The following is a 19058-nucleotide window of genomic DNA, read 5'->3' as shown; positions in this document are numbered from 1 at the left end:
CCATACTTTTTCTCCCCAGTGGACTCGGATGATGCAACAGTCTGCACCCCCTCCCTGCTGAGCTCAACACCAGCCTCCAGTGCAGCTGTTCCCTATGGCAAGGAGACCGTGAGCACCCCACCGCCCTCTCCGTCCGTCAGCAGCGGCCTCTCAGCTACTGGGTAAGGAAACAAGGCCCTCTCAGCCTGAGGCAGCAGGGAGAGGAGCAAGGGCACCACCTGTGTGCTGCATGTGCTGCCCATGTTGCCCAGGTCTCCGAGCCCTGGTGTGGAGGTGATGGGCCTGCAGGTGGACTACTGGACAACACAAGGGCTGGACAGGAAGAAGGAGGGTGAAAAGCGGGAGACGGGTATCAAGAACACACTCAAGAGCAACTTCCGCTCACTCCAGGTCAGCCGCATCCCCAGCACAGGGGAACTGGTGCCCCCCAGCACCATGGCCATGACCGTGGTCACCAAGGAGAAAAACAAGAAAGGTAACCAAGCCCACTCTGGGGTGCTCTCTCCCTGTGGGGCCACAGTGTTTTGCAAAAAGGGTGGTGGGGAGCCTGCAGGAGGGCAGGGCCAAGATGTGGCCTAGCAGTGGCCAATCAATGCACTAGGGCGGGGGGGTCCCATTTAGGGCCAGGTCAGGACATCCTAACATTGGTCCTGTCTTGGCCCCCAGTGATGTTCCTGAGCAAGAAGCCAAAAGAAAAAGACTTAGAACCCAAAAGCCAAGTCATTGAAGGGATCACACGCCTCATCTGCACAGCCAAGCACCAGAACACCATGTTGCGAGGTGAGGGCAGCCCCTTGGGGCTTGCCTTGGCAGACCAGGCAGCATAGGCTGGCTGTGGTAGGGCTGTGCCTCACTGCACCCTCTCCTCTCAGTCTCCATAGATGGGGTGGAGTGGAACGATGTGAAGTTTTTCCAGCTGGCAGCACAGTGGCCAACACACGTCAAGTACCTCCCTGTGGGCATCTTCGGCTACTCGAAAAGTGTGTGAGACATTGGGGCATCCCTGGAATGGAGCTGCAGTGGCTTGCAGGAGGAGACAGGAGCCTGGACATGCTCTTGTCGCCATCTTCTGCAGACCAGTCCCTGCCTGCTCAGTGTGGGGGGATACCACACCTGCATCCTGTGGGCCAAGACCCGTGAAGGTGAGGCCAGTGAGACCGGGTCCATGCACCCTCCAACACCAGCCAGGACACCATGCCATCTGCCTCCCCTGTCCCCCAACAGCAGCCTGGGACAAGGGTTGGCACCAGCCAGCAGAGCCCCAGGAAGGGCTCTGGGCCCCACTCTCCGCAGATGCACCTGCCAGGCCAGCCCTGTAGCCAGCCAGGGTCCCAGCTGGGCTGGACTCAGGCAGGTTCCCCAGTGCTGCAGCCAGCCAGATTGCTCTGTGCAGGGGACAGGTGCTGAGCAGGACCCACCACCCCTGTACCACCCTTGCCAGCCCCACTGCCAGCCTTGCACTGCTGTGTTGGCCCTGCCCTCTGCAGCACAGCCTCAACAGCTTTTCCAGTCCCCCTGCAGCCCTGCTGCTGAGGCTGTCCTCTTCATTTCCCCATCCTTTCCCAACCAGCCCTACCCCATGGTGCTGCCAGCTGGAGGTGTGGGATGGGGGCACCTGAGTTTTTTTTTTTTACAAGATTCTATTTTTTTTAAATTTATTGTATGGTTACTTTTCGGGATTAATTTTAATAAATTAATGCTGTTACCATTATGGCAGGGTATGCGTGTGTATGTGCCCCCATGTCTGAGGGCATGACTCAGCACAGCCAGGAGAAAACAAATTTGGGCAGAGTGCAGCTACTACCACCACTCCAGCAAGTAGGACTGTCAGAGCTGTTTGAGCACACAGGGTCTGCCCTGGCCCCACTCCCAGCCATGGACCAACTGAACTCCCCAAAAGACTACAAGGTGGGAGTGGGTGGAGCTTAGCTCCTTTATTTAAACAAAACTCACACGTGTTTAGGAAGAGACAGACTGCATTCAGCCTGAGTCCTCCCTGCCAGACCTCGTCTACCTGAATGTGGAAAAAGTCTGTCTCCTTTCGGCAGAGGCCAGGCTTGCTGCTGTCTTGATCTCTACAGTCTGGAAGGCAACCTGTGGCTGGACCTGAGAAGTGGGGAGTGTTGTGGATTCAGCAGAGATGTATTCCAAGACATGAGGCCTCCCCTCCTGGCGCCGGAGATAGCCCTGGTTCAGCAGGTGCAGGATGCAGGACAGCACGTCCACGCTGTGGCAGCAGAAGCTCAGGAACTGCACCCCTGGCCCCAGCTCTCCCTTCTGACAGGCATCGGTCACCTAGGGCAGCAAGGGAGCCCCAGTGCAGTGGCTGCAGCCCCCAGGCAGCCCCTGTGCCCCCTCTGGCCACCCCCGTACCCTGAACACCAGGTTGTCGATGTGCAGCTGCTTCTCCACCTTGAGGATGCGGGTGATGAGGCAGCACAGGACGTTCCTCTTCCTTTCCAGGGCACTCACCTCGGCCCTCTCTGTCCGCAGGTACCTCTGCTGGGGCAGCAGCCTCAGCTGGCGGCTGGAGCTCTGGGCCAGGGCTGCCTGGTTCAGCCGCAGCACACCTGGAGCCAGCACCCAAGCCAGGCTCAGCCAAGCCTTGAGCTGGGCCCTGGAGGAGCCCCAGGACACACCTGTGCGCCTGAGGGACCCAACCTGGGCCTCCTGTAGCTGCCAGCACTGCTGCCTGCCCCAGGCCTGTCCCCACACGTGGCCCCAAGCCACAGCCACGCACACGGCCCCTGGCCCTGGCCCAAGCCCACACAAAGAGCCAAGACCCAACCACCCACGCCGACCCACGGCCCGTGCACAGCCCTGAGCCCACCCCACACATCATCCCCAGCCTGACACTGACACACACACACCTGTGCCCCAGCACCAACACATGGACACAGCCCCCTCACCAGCCCCACGAGCTCGTGCACCCCTCCGGGCCCAGGCCAGCCCCTCCCCGGGTGCCCCAGCCCCACACTCACCCCCTGGAGTGCAGCTCCCCACCAGGATGCCCTGGCCGTGGGTCAGCGGTGTCAGCGCGTGGAGCACCAGGTCAGCAGGGAGCCCCGTGGCCTGCAGCAGGGCCTCCACAGCCACCTCCTGCGGCACAGGGTGGGAGGGCAATGGCCAAGACACGCTGGCCACAGGCCTGGCCTGCAGAGCGCTCCTGTGCCCCAAACTGCTGGAGACCCCACCAGAAGGGAAGGGAGGACACGGCCCTGCCATGCCCCAGCCTCCACTGCTTCCCTGGCCCCAGTGTGCCCCCAGCCCCTACCTGGGCGCTGTTGAAGCACAGCAGGATGTACATCTGCAGCGTGGACACGTGCAGAACGCAGTCTCCAAACTGCAGCTCGGCGTGGCCCAGCCACGTCCACTGCAGCCGATGGGGCTTCGTGAACTCCCAGCCCAACTGGCTCTGGCCTGCCAGGGACAGTGTCAGTGCCAGGGATGGGGACCAGCCCTGCCAGGCACTCCCAGCCCACCACCACTTGTGGCTGAGCTGCCCTGGGGGGTCGGGGCACACCCCCAGCCACAGCACTCACTCTGCTGGCAGAAGTCAGTAAACTCCTCCAGGGGGGAGCTCAGCACAGCCGGGAAAAACCTCCCAGGGTTATCCATATAACAGAGTGGGGAAACGGGCCAGCAGCGGGGGGACAGGGCCAGCACCTTCACCTCTGGCACATCTGCCATGGCAGCTGTTCCCAGCACCTGGGCACAGGGGCACGAGGACAGCTCAGGTCAGGCTCTGGGATCCCCGTGAGGCCTCCGGCCTCCCCACGCCACCATCCCTCTCACCTCATCCAGGCCCGTGTCCAGCTCCAGCAGCCGCTTATCCTGCTCCTGCAGCTGGAACAGGCAGAACTGCCGCTGGAGCTCCTCCGACTCGGCCAAGTTGCTCAGCATATCCTGGGGAAAGCGGCTGGGGAAGCACAGCCCGATCTGCTCCACGATGCCTCCTTCCAGCCAAGACGGCCCTTGTGTCAGGAGCCGGTCCCCCAGGTAGTGCCTGCCATGGCCACCAGCTTCAGTCAGGGCTGGGCCCGAGCCCTGTGGCCATCAGCCACCTGCCAGGAGGCAGCCACAGCTCCGAGCCTGGCCTCACCCCACAGCACACGGGCCTGGCAGTACACGTGTCCCCACCCTGTCCCCAGCATGGAATGTGATTCCACGCACCAGCAGCACCCACGGGCCCTCCACACTCCATGATCCCATAAAAGCAAAGCGGGAGCACCACTGCCACAGGCCCCTGGCTCTGGGCAGACACAGCAGCCTCACCTGTAGAAGTGTTCAAAGGTGTGGGCAAACTCCAGGCCACTGAAGACCACAAAGGGCTCCAAGAACTGCTGCAGCTGCCCCAGAGGCCCCGTGCTGCCCGCAGCCCTGCGCAGCTCCTGGATCTGCACGTCAAGGTAGCGGGCAAACTGCTCACTCACCTGCAAGGGACAGGCCTGGCTGCAGACAGGACTCACCAGGTGCCCAGAGGGACGAGCGGGGCCAATGTCCCTGCAGGGAGCAGCTGGGAAACCCTGGCACTCCCGGGAAGGGGCCGAGGGTGCCCAGGCACCAGCCCAAGGCAGGAGTGAGCCAGGGCCGGGCCCACATAGGGATGAGCACCAGACATCTGAGCTGGGCACCATCCAGGGTGCCAGGGCAGGGCTCTGTGACTCAGGGGGAACAGGACAGCACCACCCAGAGTTTGCCCCAGTGCTGTGGGCCAGGGGAGCTCCCCAGCCCATGCCCATGGCCATGGCACCGGGGCCACGCTCCCTCGACTCACGTGCAGGGCAGTCAGGAAGGAGAGCTGCAGCAAAGCCCCCGCAAAGCCCTGGCCCAGGGCCAGCACAAAAGCTGCCTGCTGCCCAAAGAGCTCCTCCGTGGCCCCGCGCAGGCGCTGGTACAGCTGGCAGTACCGCTCCGCAAGGTCCGGCGCCTGCCCTGCCGCCTCCAGGAACCGCTGCACCTGTGGGAGCAGTGCAAGGGCTGAGCCTGCAGCAGGATGAGCCCTCGGAACAGACCAGCCCTGCCCTGCCCTGCCAGCACCAACTGCCCGGGTCCCTGGTGCTGCTGTGGGGCTGCCAAGCTGTGGAGCACAGCTCTGAGGGCTGGCCAGGGGCTGTAGGGGCACTACGGAGACACAGCAGCAGCCCAGCAGGAAATAACAGCTCGCCACTGGACCTGTCTCCTGGCCTGCACCATCAGCCTGGCACAGGGCCTGGCTGACACCTGAGCCACGCCAGGGTAGCAAGCACAGCAGGGCTGTCCCTGCATCGCTCCAGGCTCTGTGGAGGCCAGGTACAGCCCTGTGCCCGCCCCACGCTCCCAGGGCACTGCCAGACCCCACTCCCTGTTCCAACCACCCTGGGAAGGTCCCACACCCCTCCCAGTCGGCCCTCCAAGCTCTACCTGCTGCTGCACCACGCCACGCCAGCACTGCAAGATTCCCCACAGGCCTCTTGACTTCTCCACCACCGCCTTTGCAGTCCTGGCCAGCACCTCCTTGTTCTTCCCCTCCTTCCCACCTGCCAAGGGTCAACCTCAGGCTCAGTGTGCCCCCATGGGCAGGCCCCGCACACTGACCCGCCACAGCAGGGCTGAGGGGACACTGGGGAGGCACGGCCACTGCTGGGGCATGACCACAAGCCTTCCCTGGCCCAGGAGCCTCTGTGCCATAGGACGCTCCCCAGAGGAGCCCCATGGCCACAGCCTGGCACTCTGGAGCAGCCCCCACCCAGCCCCACGGCAGGGCAGCCCCGGCTCACCAGCTGCTCTGGTCTCCTCTGGCTCGGGGCCGCCAGGGTCCACGTGCACCAGGAGCTGGGTCAGGCGCCGCACGCAGGAACCAAAGGTAGCCCTGCGCCCCGTGGCACGGTGGGGCAGCTCCACGCTCTCCAGGTACTTGCTCAGCAGCCAGGCCAGGGGACTGACACCATCAGCGTCTGCGAGGCCAAGCACTCTCAGAGCCAGGAGCCTCTGCCTGGGGCACAGCACGGGCGGGTCCCGGAGAGCGCAGGGTACCTGGGCTGGTGATGCTCTGCACCAAGGGGTTCACCAGGGCCTCCCAGAACGTCCTGCCCAGTGCCTGGGCTGCCTCGTCGTCAGGAAGGAAGCGGTTGGCAAAGCCCTGCTCGTGCTGCAGCGCCCGGTTCAGTCTGCAACAGCGAGCAGGCAGCACAGGGTGCCAGGGGCTGCAGAACTCCCATGGGAAAGCAGAGCACAGGGCTGGCTCCCTGCTCTGCCCTTGCCAAGGCACGATGGCTCGCTGGCCCTACTAGCTCCCAGCAGCCAGTGAGGACCCAATCTGCAGTGCCTGCGGCCAGGAGATCCTGCTCTGCCTGGCCAACCTCTGCCATGTCAGGATGTGCTGGCCCTGGTGAGAGACCAGCATCCCTCTCTGGGGGGTCAGCCCAGCTTAAGCTCTGGGACCCCAAGGTGGCACATCCAGCTACTCCTTTCCCAACCCTGCAGTTCCCTCACAGGCTGCCAGCCATGTCCCCCTGGGACACCAGGGACACAACGGCACAGCCAGGAGACGACTCACCTGCCAAAGAGCTGCAGCAGCCACCCCCGGTCTCGGCAGATCTCCTGGCTCCAGGCATGAGCCTGAGCAGTGCAGGAGAGGAACGTCCGCCGGCACAGCTGCTCTTTGAAGATGGGCCAGAATGTGGGCTTGGGACCCAGCACCTCGATGCCACGCACACGTGTGTCAATGCCACCCTGCAGGAGAGGGGGACCCTCAGTTCCTCGGGCACAGCCCCAACGCCCCACACTGCTGCTCCCAGGCCCAGCCCCTGCTCCCCTACCTGCTGGCACCGCTTCACCCGGATCTGGATGACGGGCCAGAAGCGGGTCATGTTCTCCAGCAGGATCACTCTGCTGTCCGAGGGCAGGATGGTCACCTGCAGGGAGGCACTGAGCCCTCAGCACGACAGGTAGCTCCAAGAGGCACCGCAGCGCAGCTCCTGCCATTCCCACCTCTCCGAGGGCACCTCCCAGAGCCTCACTCCAGGGCCAGATCTCCATGGGACACAGCAAGGACCAGCCCACCACTCCCACGGGGACTCACCGCATTGAGCTCCGTCCTGATGGTGGCAGGGCTGTCCCCGCCCAGCACCACCACCCGGGATGGCATGTAGCTGGAGTCCTCGCTGGCCACCAGCATGCTCAGCTCCCTGCAGCACAGCAAACACGGGGCTGCCCGCCTGTCCCCACTCCCTGCGCCAGCCCCCGACAGCTCCACGCCCTGCCGGTCGTGTCCCGCTGCCCCCAGGGCAGGGCTGCTGTGGCAGGGCTGGCACAGATGCCCAAAGCTCTCTCCTCCACACCCAGCCCTCCCAGCCCAGCCCCACCTGATCACCACCCCACACTGCATGTGCACAGTGATGAAGTGCGAGCCGGTGCTGCCGTTCGACTCCCAGTAGGTCTTGGGGTTCCTGTCCATGAGCCTGCTGGCCTGGTGCGAGTTGGAAGAGACCTGCACCTTCTCCCAACACTTGTCCTCCTTCACCTCCATGCTGGAGCCTGTGGGCAGAGCACATGGAGTTTCCAGCCACCAGGCCTGGGCTCAGCTCCCCCAGCCTGCACTCACCTTGGCACAGGTTGTGCAGGAAGACATCAAAGAAGGGGATGCTGATGGGCTGGTGGCTCCGGCGGTGCTCCTCAATCTGTCCCAGGACCAGCTGGGGGATGGGGCACGGCTCTTACCAGGGGCCCCATGTCCTCCTCCCCTCAGCCCCCGCAGGGCTGTGCCAGCCAGAGAGCACAAGGCCATCCCTGAGCAGCAGGGACAGCCTGATGCCCCCAGACCCAAATCCCCAGCGCAGCTGTGCCTCCCCAGGCCCACCTGGATGCAGCCAGCCAAGATGCTGCTCGTCAGCTTCCTGTAGAGGCTGGCGTACTTCTCACACTCCAGCAGCAGCTCCAGCAGGGCCGGCGCCAGCGGCGGCACCGTGCTGTGCTTTTCCAGGGCTTTGGACAGAACCTCGTGGGTGCCCACGTGGCACATCACCACCACACAGTCCTTGCTGGCACTGCCCAGGCGATGCAGGAAGCCAACTACCTCCTGCAGCACCTACTGAGACACAGCCATGAGCAGACTGGCACTGCTGGCAACTCCCCAGCTCCCCACAGCAGCCGGAGTTGCAGCTCCATTCCCCTCATCCCAACCCCACCAGCACCCACCAGAGCCTGCCAGGGCACAGCCACACTGGGCATGTGGCCACCAGGACAGGACATGGCCAGGACAGGCGCTCCCCACCTCTCCCAGCGCCTCGGACACAAGGCCAGGCTGCCACCACTGGGGCCCTGCTTGCCCAGCACCGGGCCTGGCTGAGGCAGGGACAGCACAGCCACCCCTGTCTGCCAGGAGCCCCAGGGCCCCCTCACCTCCCAGCTGCTGCTGTGGGTGCTCAGGAAGGACACACAGGGCTCCACACTCTCATGCCAGGGCAGCACATCCTCCTGATAACTGTCCAGGAACTTGTTCAGGATCCTGGGTCATGGAGGGGGCCTGCTCAGGCTGGGCCACAGGGACAGCAGTGCTACAGGCAGCCCTGCTTCCCTGCCCTGCCTGGAAGGCACCTCTCAGGAACTGGGAGCCAATGCTCCCCTGGCACCTTGCATGTCCCCACCAGCACTCAGGCACTTGTTGCTGTGTCCCCACACAGCCCTGTGACTCAGGACACTCCAATCACCACCTGCCTACACACTGGGGTGAGCCTGCCCCCAGTGAAGAACACCCCCACCAGCACCCACAAACATGCACTGGATATCCCCAACAGGACCATCAGCACCCACACACCTGCTGAGGGGGTCCCAGACCCCCCCAGTCACCCTGCACCCACCTGAGGATGCTCAGGCTCACGGCCTTCTCTGTCCCGAGCAGCTCCAAGCTGCGCAGCAACAGCTGGAAGCAGCTCTGGTCCTGCAGCAGCTGGGCCACCTGGCCACAGGCAACAGGGTCTTGGCTGCAGAGCTGCCTCTCCAGGGCCACCACCACCTCCTTGGACAAGATGCCATCGTCCAGGCCACCCAGCAGCATCTGCACGCCCTTGGGGTCCAACGGGACCTCTCTGCCTGCCGTGACAAGGACACCTGAGCCCAGCCCGGGCTCTCACTCAGCAGCAGCAGCCCCTCAGGGCGCTCTGCCCTGCCCAGCCAGGCAGCTCTGGCCGTGGCACCCGCGGGGCCGTGGCACGGGCAGGGTGGGCAGCACGGTACCTGCAGCCTCCGGGCCCAGGGGCAGCCGATGCTCTGCCAGGCGATTGATGGCGCTGAGGGCCAGCACTGCCTGGGGGCAGCCGCTGCTCTGCCCGTCCCTCCAGCAGCTCTGCAGCACCGCCAGCAGATCGCAGCTCGCCAGCTGCTCCGCCAGGCCGCGGTGCCCGTCCATCAGCATGTTCACCACCAGCAGCCCGTTCTGCACCCCTGAGGAGCCCCTGCAGGGACACAGCCGTGCCACTCTCCGCCCCCGGGCACACAGCCCCCCCTGCACCCACCTGCCCATCCCTCCCCCTGCACATTCCCCCCAACCTCAGCCGCTCCCCACACTCTGCCCCTACCCTGGGACCCTCTGCATGGTGCTCAGGGCAGCAGGGATGCTGCTCAGCAGGCTGGCACAGCCCTCGCTGGAGGCAGAGCCGATGCTGGCAAAGATCTCCCGCAGCATCTGCGCATCGCCGTGGTTCCAGGGCAAGCACTTCTCCCCGGCACCTCCCGGCTCCCCGTCCGCAGCTCCCACCAGCACCTTCAGGGCCTGCGGGGACAAGAGCAGTGCACAGGGCAGCGGCTCCTCCACCACCCCCGGGGCAGCCCTGCCCACCCTCAGCCCCCGGCACTCACCGCCAGCCCGGCCTGCTGCACCAGGGCGGAGCAGCCGTGCTGCTGCATGCAGCCCAGCACGGCCCGCACGCCGCCCTCCGTGGCAAAGGGCACTCGCCACTCGTAGCGGGCCAGCAGCACGGCCAGCAGCCGCAGCGTCACCGCCACCAGCGCCTTCTCTGCCACCTCCGTGCTCAGCAGCTCCACTATCACCTGCACCAGCTTCTCCCTGCATGGCACAGGACACCTCAGGCACGGCCTCCTGCCACTGCCGCTGTCACAACAGCACCTTGGGCCCGCCAGCCACCTCCTTCCTGCCCACCCTGCAGCTGGGACAGCCCCGCAAGTGAGCCTGCCTGGGACAAAGGGACACAAAACCCACCTCTCCTCTTACACACAGCACCCTTCACACTCCCACTGCCACCTCCCACTCTTCCAGCTCAGCCCTGAACCCCACCCTGCCCACAGGGCCCTCCTCAAGCAGCAGGAGGGGTGTGTACCACCCCAGCACTCACCCAGCACTCCCCGTGCCCAGCCCGCCCTGGGCTGTGCCCACTTGCTGCTCCGACTTGGGCTCCTCCTCCAGGATCTTCAGGATGTGCCTGAGCCCAGCTAAGCGCAGCCCCACGGCTGAGCTGCTGCTCTGGATCACGTCCACCACAGCTGCAATCTTGCCCAGCGAGCCGCTCTCACTCAGCCCCTTGCAGCTGCCCAGCACTGGCCGGAGGGACGGAGCCGTCAGGGCAGCGCTGACACCTCCAGCAGCTCCCGGGGTGCCACACACCCCCAGACCCAGCACCCACAGGCACCCCCACTTCAGGCAACCCCTGCCTGCACGGCCCCCATGCCCTGCCCAGAGCCCTCCCCACTGGAGGCAGCAGTGCTGCTGCCAGCACCGTGCCCCAGCATGTGGCAGGACATTACCCTGGCTCTGCTCCTCCGTCACCTCCGGCAACAACAGCCCTTCCCTCTCCAAGAGCTCACTGAACAGCTGGGAATCCGACTTCTCTGCCACACCGAGGGCTTGGGGCGGCCCTGGGGCTGCACACAGCTCTCCCTCCGCTGCCTTGGCCATCGTGCCTTCAGGGCCAGGGTTCCCACAGTTGTCACCCTCTGGGGACACTGCAGGGCTCCCTCCACCATCCTGCTCCGTCCCCCTACCAAGGAAGTGTCTGGCGTAGACACGGGAGCCACGCAGGTCGTGCACAGAGCTGCCCTGGCACCGCTTCTCCAGAACCTGCAGCACCTTCTGGGCCAGCTCCACAGGTACCGACAGCTGCACCAGGCCTTCTTCATCCACCTGACAGCCACACCATGGGGGCAAGTTCATCTCGGGCTCACCACACACCCCACGCCCCTTGTGGCAGCCACTGGCACAAGGACAGAAAGGCTGCACCGCCACAGGTGCCCAGGGCCACTCCCCACTGCCACTCTCCCCTGGCTGTCCCCAGCCCAGCTCCCACCAACACACACCTCCCACCCGTGCTCACCACCCCACTGCAACTGGCAGAATGACCCCACGGCCCTGCCTCGCCTGCCCAAACCCCGCTGGACAGTCACTCTTCCACTCAGGGGACCCTGCCTTTCCTCTCATCTCACTGCTCTGCTGGGCTAAGCTCTCCATGCTTTCACCATCCCCACCCACCCTCCCATTTCTGCCCTGTTCAGGCTGTCCCTGCACAGCTCACACTTGCCATCTCCTCTGGGCCTGGTCCCTTCCCTAATGCTCCCTTTGCTCCCCGCTCCCATTTCCCTGCTGCAGGCACTGGGCCCTACCTGCTCTCCCTGGTGCTGCTGGATGAGACAGCTGATCTCTTCCTGCTCCTGTGCTTCCAGCTTCCTCACAAAGAAGAGCAGCTCCCACCATTCGGCACGGCTCAGGGTCTCTGCAGCCTTGGGCAGCTGCTGCCCCAGGTAAGGCAGGGAGTACAGCCCCCCCAGGGGCTTGCACAGGAATGGCTGTGGAACTGCAGGGGAGCACAGCAAAGAAGGGCACTGTCAGCTCTGACACATCCCCCATCCTCTGCTGCACACTCTTCATTCCCCAAGGAAAGAACTCATGCTGGACAGAACAGCTACCCACTGTACCATAGCTTGCTGGGAGAAAGGAATGTGACAGGAGGGCAGTGGGAGAGTTGGAACATGAATGAGACTGACGGGCTGCTCACCTGCTCTTAGTCTGTGGTTTCGTGTCAGGTTGTTCACTCTCTCCTGGCCCTCAAGCTCCTTTTGTTCTGAAGGGCCAATGATCTCGACCATGTGCCAGTGAACCCAGTACGTACAGCCCAGAGCTTGCCAGTACACCTGAGGAGGAGAGCCCAACACACACCCAGCTGGGGGAGGGCAAGCCCAACCCCACCATCCCCACTCAAGGCTGCACAGGAGAGTAGACAGGCCCCTTGGCAGCGCCTGCTCCCCCAGCAGGGGTACCTGCACCGGGGGCATGCCGTCGTTGCTGCGACGGAACTCGCCCTCGTCGCCGGCGCTGACCTGCTCGTAGTCCTCCAGCATGCGCACCCGCATGCCGCTCACCAGCGTGGCCTGCACGTACTCCACGTAGCTGCTGCGGCTTGGGAAGGCCGAGCGCGTCTTGAAGGTCATGGGCTCCTTTGCTGGGGACGTGGGGGCCGCTTCGGCAGCAGTGCTGGGCAGGGTTTTGTGCTGGAAGATGGAGCGGGCAGGGCAAGGCTGCAGGTCCCCCCGGGGCAGCGGCTCTGCCTTGTGGCTGCGGCTCCAGCCCATCGCGCGCACCAGCTCCGAGATGAGGTTTGCCATGGCCATGCTGAACTCAAACTCCTGCTTCACACGGCTCCTCTCCTCAGGGACAGGGCTGGGCACAGCACAGCCCTGCTGCTCCTCCTCTCCCTGCTCCACGCCACTGCTCAGCTTGTCCAGGAGAGAAGTCACACACAGGTAGTGCTTCACCAGGACAAACAGCTGCTTCCCAGGGATCTGCAACAGCACAGCTCTCACACTCGGCCTGCAGAGCACCTCCAGCCCCCAGCTCTCTCTGGGCCAACAGCTCATTCCCAGGTAGGCTCCCATGAGAGCTCTGGACCAGCTGGCAGCAGCAGAGACCCCTCAGCCCAGCCTCCCCTCCCTGCTGGCAGACCAGGCTCTCCAGGTGCCTCTGCATCACCCCCAGCTCTCACCAGGCCCAGGTCCTGAGCCAGCTCTCCCAACAGTCAGTCCTGCTCACCTGCCCCCTTCAACTCCCCTCTTGTCCCCGACAAGGGTGCCAGCCCTGGCCCCACTCCCACCCCTCCTGGCCCCTCCTGGCCCCTCCTGGCCCCTCCTGGCCCACAGGCCAGGGCTGGTGGCAGGTTTATCACTACCTGTGGGAGGTGAATCCCCTCGAAGGACATGCAGTGCTCTGCAGAGGACGTGATCTCAGCAAACAGCTCCAGCAAGGTGCAGCGACTGTCAAAGTCCATGTGCTGCTCAATGCCATCCTGCTGGCTCAGGGACAGCAGCACATAGGCCCGGCTCCCTGCAACAACAACAAAAATTCTTCAGGCCCCAGAAAGACAACTCTCAGCCCACCCTCCCCTGCAAGAGACAGAGCCACAGGCAAGGAACAGCTTTGCTGCTCAGTGTGACCTGATCCATCTTCTGTCCCTTACTCTCGAGTGGACTCTACTCCTAATGCTGCAAGATTCTCACAAAGCAACAACCCCAAATAACTGACTACAGAATAGGGTCCCAGGTAAGAAAAGAAGTCAAGTTTTAACTCAAGTTTTAGCCCCTCATCTGCCCCACTTCAGAGCTGCATGAACTCAGGAAAGCCAGGTCTCCTGTGGGATACCCCACAACCAGCAACCTTCCAGGTTGCATCCAAGTCTCATCAAGCACTTCCAAGCCATGGCAGCACCTCTTAAATGAGAGAACTGGGTGAGGACCAGCCTCTACCCACCAGGGTTGTGTCAAGCCCTTTGGGACTGGTCTTCATTGCAAGGGTACATGGAAGGAGATTGTCTGTTCCTCTAAGTGCATCCAGTCTTATCCTTTTCACTGCAAAAAGTCAAATTAAGAAGGAAGCCATAAACAAGAACATAAAGAATCACAAACCTGACTGACAGATGCTAATGGATGCAGCGAGGAGAAACAAATCTGGTCAGTCACAACAATTAGTAAGGACATCTGGACAACAGTTAGTAAGGACATCTGGCATTTTTCAGTAAGATTATCTGATTAATTGGAATTGGCAAGGAACACAAAAGGGGGTGCAGAGAAAGGGATAGAAAAGGTGCCAGTCATATTTAAACCGTGGCTGGTCAGTGTGTTTGTCTGACACAACTTGTCCTACTTTCTTACTGAATCTCTACTGAGTTTCTCTCTACCCTGTGCGTGTGTGTGCTGCAAACACTGAGTGCCAGTTGCTGGTGAGACCTGCATGAGAGGCCTTTGGTAGTACGAACTGGAGCCTTACTGGGTGTGTGGGAGCCCTGTGGTCGGTCAGTGGAGTGCGTAACAGTTGGAGGTGCCATCACTCTCTGGATCAAATAATGGATTTCAGCTTGGAATGCCAGTTATCAGGAAGACTGGTGTACAGCTGGCCCAGGTCAAATCACTCGGTTCTGATCAGGGGTGTAGGAGTCCCTGGCCTGATGTGTCAGTTACTGGGGCAAGTGCAAGGATCTGTCCAGTGCTACTGCCTGGAGTTGGCAGGATCCTCAGTCATCAGCCTGGGGAGAGAACAGTGTGTGTTCTGAAGAACAGTTGCTGGAAAGGAGGCAAGTGAGGAGTTCAGCACCAGCAGCTGAAGCAGGACTGCAGTGTCTGGGACCAGGGGGAGAGGGAAAGTGCATCTTTCCCAACCCTGTTGTGCATGTAATTCATTAGCAAAATTTCATGCTGGAATAGCAAGGAGGAGGTCCTGGGTCCAGACCAAGGTATGAGGTGGGTGGTGGTTGGTGCTGGAAGTCCCAAGGGATGTGTCAATGTGGACTGTGGAACGAAAGTGCTACAGGTTTACTAGCAAGCATCAGGCTTGACAAACTGATGAGCAGGGGAATCCCTGAGAATGGTAGAGGGGCTTGGATCCAGGCACAGATGCAGGACAGAGGAGCCATGCTGGTACCCAAGGGATCCATGAATGTGTGTATGCTTGTAAACCTGGAAAATACAATGCGTGCTGGCAGAAGTGACATGACTGCCAGACAAAGAGCAGGAGGGGACACGGCTGGCTGTGCTTGTGTTTATGTGAGTATGTAAGAGTGTGCTGTCAGAGTCCAGTGTGTGCCTCTGTTCCAGGATGGGCACTCAGCTTTGCTACTGGTTGAACCTGCAAATGGGAAAGTGGTAGCTGCATCTCTCAGCTTGAGAAACTCGATTCCCCAGGCTGGGCTCCAAGGGTGGAGCAGGAGAGGTGCTGGAGCTGCTACAGGAGACAGGCACCTTTAACATTCCTTAACACTCCTAAGACTTAATCAGCATCCCAGCTCAGAAACCCGGCAGGGGAAAGAGCTTCTAACTCCAAGAGCAGTCCAGACAACTGCAACCAAGGAAATCTGGAAGATCCATACTGATTCTTCCCCTTTTGCCAAGAAGCCCTGAGACATGCTGTTTCCCAGGCATCTCACCCCTCCCAAAGGCCTGGCACCCCTCAGCTGCCCAGCGGCAGGAGCAGGAGCAGCCCCCACCTGCATCATGTGCACCCAGAGTGCGCAGCATCTGGCCGGCACTGCGGCGGATCTGCTGCTCCTTGTGGCACAGCATCGTTGTCAGTAGGTCCAGGGCTCCTGTTTCCCTGAAGGCGCCCGCCAGGGAGCCGATGCTGGCGTAGGCGCCCAGCACGTGCACCGTGCTCAGGATGGAGCCCTCGGGTGTCCCGGCCTCGGCCACCTGGCGCCCGGCTCGCTGCACCAGGCTCCTGACATCGGCCTTCATCTCCAGCAGCGAGGCTTCGTCCAGCGAGGCTTTGTCCGACAGGCCGGGCACCTTCTCCTCTTCCAGCCGCGGCCCTTCCGGCCTCCTCTGGCCCAGCAGCGCCGGGCAGCTGGCGCACACCTCCTCTGCAGACATCCACATGGAGATGTTCTCTGCCTTGCTCTCTGTAGAGGAGGCACTGCTGCCTCCCGCTGCTCTCTCCTCCGAGCTAACGACGCTCCACTGCACCAGGTATTCCGGCCGGCCGGCGTGGCCCCGGCGCTGCCGGAGCAGCTCCTTTGGGTAGGCCTGCAGCTTGGGCCCCAGCTGCACAAGCAAGGTGCCATTGTGCTTCTCATTCACCATGGCAGCAGATGTGGCTGCAGAGACAGAGGGGAAGCAGGAGCTGGGAGAGGTGGCTGAGGCATGCTGTGGCTAGAGATCTGTGTTCCTGTGTGTCACAAGTGCTGGTGATATGGCAGTGCAACCACTAAAATGTGTTTTTGTACTGGCTGTACTCAAGGGCAGTGCTGTAAACCCCTAACAGGAAGTATGAGCTATGGCTCACTTTCCCCTTGGAAAGCCGAATATATGTAGTTGCAAGATAACAAGGCAAAACACAGTGATTTCTGGACTGTCAAACACACTGTAAGCATGGCAAGAATACAGACAGGCAAGGCAGCTTTCCCCAGGCAGCTCGGCTATAACACCTGCCTGCATGCTTACGGAGCGAGCCACCCGAGCCAGGCTGAGCCCACACGCTGGATCAGGGGGCCAGTGCAAGTCTGCGGTCCACATCACCCAGCCGGGGCTGGGACACGGTCAGGGACAGGCCTGTGCCCGGGCACATATGCTGAAGGCAGGCGGCACGGCACTCCCATTCCCGTGGAGGGCTCGTGCGGGCCAGCGGCACCATCCAAGCTCCTTCCGGCGCGGGCCACGCCAGAGCTCGCCGGGCACTGAGCACCGGACCCGGCCCGGTTCGGCCGCCGCACCCCTTCCCCGGCCGGCCGGGGGCCGCGACCGAGGCCTCCCCTGAACGGCCCGGGCCCGTTCCGGGCCAGCTCCGCTCGGGGCGCTCTCCGGGCGCGCCCGGCCGTGCCCAGCCCGCCGCCCTCCCGGGGCCGCCGCGTTACCTCCGGTACCGCTCCCGCGCCGCTCCGGCCGCGGGCGCCTGCGCAGGCCCCGCCCGACGGCGGCCGTGAGGGCTGGGCCTGGGCGGGCGGCACCGGGGAGCTCGGACGGGCGGTGTGCGCCCGGGCCCGGCGCTGGGGGCTGAAGGAGGCACAGGGAGCACTCGGGGCAGCGTGGGACAGGGAAGGCGGCGAGGGAAGGACGCAGCAGCGGCCGGCGGCAGAACTAGGGTCAGGGAGCAGTGAAGCGCTGAGGTCCGTGATTCCCAGCTTCCCTGGCACCTTGGCTGGAAGCCACATTCCCATCCGCTTGCCTTCACTGCTCCACAGGCGGAGGGTGAGAGAAGAGCTCGAGTGTCCTACAGCTAGGTTTGACACGATTGTGCCAATTGACCTCACCGAGTCACCCACCAACCTCAAACTCAGGCCAAGGCAGTCCACAGCCCCAACTCCTCTCTCCCACCAATCCCACTCCTGCCAGGGAATGAACGCAGCACAGCTTGACCCGTGGGAAAGTGAGGAATGGCCCTGTGCATAAACGGCATCAGCAATGCAAGAGCAGTGGCATGAAAAACGCTTTATTGGCCACGGGCATCACTCCACTGCTTTGACCCGTGGCAGGTTGACGTAGCTTTTCATGGGTGGGAGAGGCTTGATTTTGCGCCCGGCCCAGCCGCCCTTGCGGTGCCACAAGCCCGTGTGCGGGCGCTTGCCCAGCCAGCGGTTCCGGCCCGCCTTCCCGATCACCCGCTTGTTGTGGTCCACGTTAGACACGCGGCCCACCGTGGCCACACAGGTCTCCAGCACCTAGGGGACAGAGAAGAGATGCAGCCCTCCCTGGGGACACACAGTTGTGTGCCCAGGCAGTCGAGCCAGGGTCAGCACAGCTCCTTTACCTGCATTTGCCTTTTGGAGGGCAGCTGCACGATGGCTGTGCCATTCACTTTCCTCAGCAGCACCCCACAAGTACCTGCAGCAGGCAAGAGAGGAGGCAGCTGCCTTGAGCAGCAGGACAAAGTATCCCACCCTGTGATGAGCACATCCCCACGCTGGTAAATCCCCAAAGCCCCCCGCTGTTGTACTAAATGCAGCCCTTCTTGCTGAAGACGGGGCCTCGAGGAATCAACAGGGCAGAGCTGCCCCTGCTTTTCTGGAGGGATGTGTTGCACTCTAACAGCAGGAGAAAATGGCAACTCTCTGTCACTGGCCACCCAGAGCAGTGTCCCCCTGCCCTCCTCTCCACCTGTGCTCAGCCAAACCCCCACAAACAGGGGGTTCCCTGTGTGGGAACGCACCAGCTGCCCGGATGTACTGCGCTCCCTTCCCAGGGTGGCTCTCCAGGTTGCAGATCAGCGTGCCGACAGGCAGAGCCCCCAGTGGGTACGCGTCCCCTTCGCTGGCTGACACTGGAAGACAGAAGCTGACAAGTTGGGCAAGGAGCAGCCGACGAGCCCTTGGCAAGACCGGCACAGCTGCCCCTGGCCCTGGCGTGCACCTGCCATCCTGCCAATGTGAGGCGAGTTCGTGATGCTGTCCCCTGGCTGCATGTTCTCCGTGGCAATGATCCAGCGCTTGCGATTGCCGCCGGCCACTAGGGCGATGTCAGCGGACCTGCACGGAGAACCCGCGGCGGGTGAGCAGGGGGCCAGGGCTGGCGCGGCTCCCCGGGCCTGGGGCCGAGCCCGCACCCCGCACTCGCCTGCAAGGGTCGTATCGCACGCTGATGACCTTCTCGGTGAAGGGCTCCGGCGGGGCCCCCTCCTCGTAGCGCAGGCGCTGGAAGTCGATCATGCGGTAGCGCCGCTTGTGTCCCCCGCCGATCCCCCGCACGCGGACGCGGCCTACGGGACACAGGAGCGGCTGCAGGCGAGACCCTCCCCGCGCCCAGCCGGCCACGGCAGCCCGCCTGAGTCCGCCCGCCCGCCCACCTGTGTGGTCGCGGCCGCCCGTCTTCTTCATGCCCACGGGCCGCACGGTGTACTTGGTCCGGCACTTCCACAGCGGGTCGGTGGTACAGCAAGGCGCCGAGCCGCTCAGCCTGCGGCAGGCGGCAGGTGCCAACACCGGCCCCGGCAGGCAGGGCTGGGGCAGCGCCGGGGGCCGGGCCCGGCGGGGCCCCGCCGACAGCAGGAGCGCCCCGAAGGCGCGGCAGAGCCCCAGCACCGCCATGGCCGCGGGAAGGCGCCGCCGGACGGGGCGGGGCCGGCGCCGGCCTGAGCTGGGGCCGCCGGCAGGTGGCGC

At 63.3% G+C, this 19058-nt stretch overlaps 3 protein-coding genes across 8 annotated transcripts in view; 1 reads left to right on the top strand and 2 right to left on the bottom strand.

Annotated features, from left to right (window-relative positions):
• The window catches only part of LOC116993369 (phosphofurin acidic cluster sorting protein 1-like), a 53962-nt gene extending 52251 nt beyond the window's left edge, over window positions 1-1711 (top strand). For all 4 annotated transcript variants that reach the window (XM_033053795.1, XM_033053798.1, XM_033053797.1 and 1 more), the window contains 4 exons: window positions 20-161; window positions 252-475; window positions 667-780; window positions 873-1711. In XM_033053795.1, coding sequence (XP_032909686.1) covers window positions 20-161; window positions 252-475; window positions 667-780; window positions 873-988 — 596 coding nt within the window. In that variant the 3' untranslated portion in view covers window positions 989-1711. The remainder of the gene's footprint in view (window positions 1-19; window positions 162-251; window positions 476-666; window positions 781-872) is intronic.
• Window positions 1712-1909: 198 nt separating this feature from the next.
• On the bottom strand, window positions 1910-16867 carry LOC116993368 (cullin-9-like). 3 transcript variants are annotated; one of them, XM_033053791.1, is made up of 30 exons: window positions 16821-16867; window positions 15459-16064; window positions 13152-13306; window positions 12247-12768; window positions 11985-12120; window positions 11593-11783; window positions 10741-11116; window positions 10332-10533; window positions 9838-10045; window positions 9558-9751; window positions 9217-9434; window positions 8841-9072; window positions 8383-8488; window positions 7841-8068; window positions 7586-7676; window positions 7347-7518; window positions 7064-7169; window positions 6801-6896; window positions 6539-6714; window positions 6016-6149; window positions 5760-5936; window positions 5404-5519; window positions 4778-4960; window positions 4276-4433; window positions 3796-4006; window positions 3543-3708; window positions 3275-3420; window positions 2982-3099; window positions 2374-2570; window positions 1910-2295 (listed from the first exon to the last, which is right to left on the bottom strand). In XM_033053791.1, exons 2-30 carry the CDS (start codon window positions 16048-16050, stop codon window positions 2011-2013), a joined length of 5892 nt encoding a protein of 1963 aa, XP_032909682.1. In that variant the 5' UTR covers window positions 16051-16064; window positions 16821-16867; the 3' UTR covers window positions 1910-2010. The 3 variants fall into 3 exon arrangements, with proteins under 3 accessions (XP_032909682.1, XP_032909684.1, XP_032909685.1); XM_033053793.1 differs by having other exon boundaries at window positions 2031-2295; window positions 2374-2499; XM_033053794.1 differs by lacking the exons at window positions 1910-2295; window positions 2374-2570; window positions 2982-3099; window positions 3275-3420; window positions 3543-3708 and having other exon boundaries at window positions 3975-4064.
• A 512-nt stretch (window positions 16868-17379) lies between these two features.
• Window positions 17380-18990, bottom strand: MRPL2 (mitochondrial ribosomal protein L2). The gene is made up of 6 exons (XM_033054136.2): window positions 18746-18990; window positions 18517-18658; window positions 18313-18428; window positions 18113-18223; window positions 17714-17787; window positions 17380-17624 (listed from the first exon to the last, which is right to left on the bottom strand). Exons 1-6 carry the CDS (start codon window positions 18984-18986, stop codon window positions 17412-17414), a joined length of 897 nt encoding a protein of 298 aa, XP_032910027.1. The 5' UTR covers window positions 18987-18990; the 3' UTR covers window positions 17380-17411.
• Between the last annotated feature and the right edge of the window lie 68 nt (window positions 18991-19058).

The sequence above is a fragment of the Catharus ustulatus genome, chromosome 3 (genome assembly GCF_009819885.2).
Source record: "Catharus ustulatus isolate bCatUst1 chromosome 3, bCatUst1.pri.v2, whole genome shotgun sequence".
Classification (NCBI taxonomy): domain Eukaryota; kingdom Metazoa; phylum Chordata; class Aves; order Passeriformes; family Turdidae; genus Catharus; species Catharus ustulatus.
Note: the sequence above shows the minus strand (reverse complement) of the source record. Positions and strands in the feature narration are given on the sequence as shown.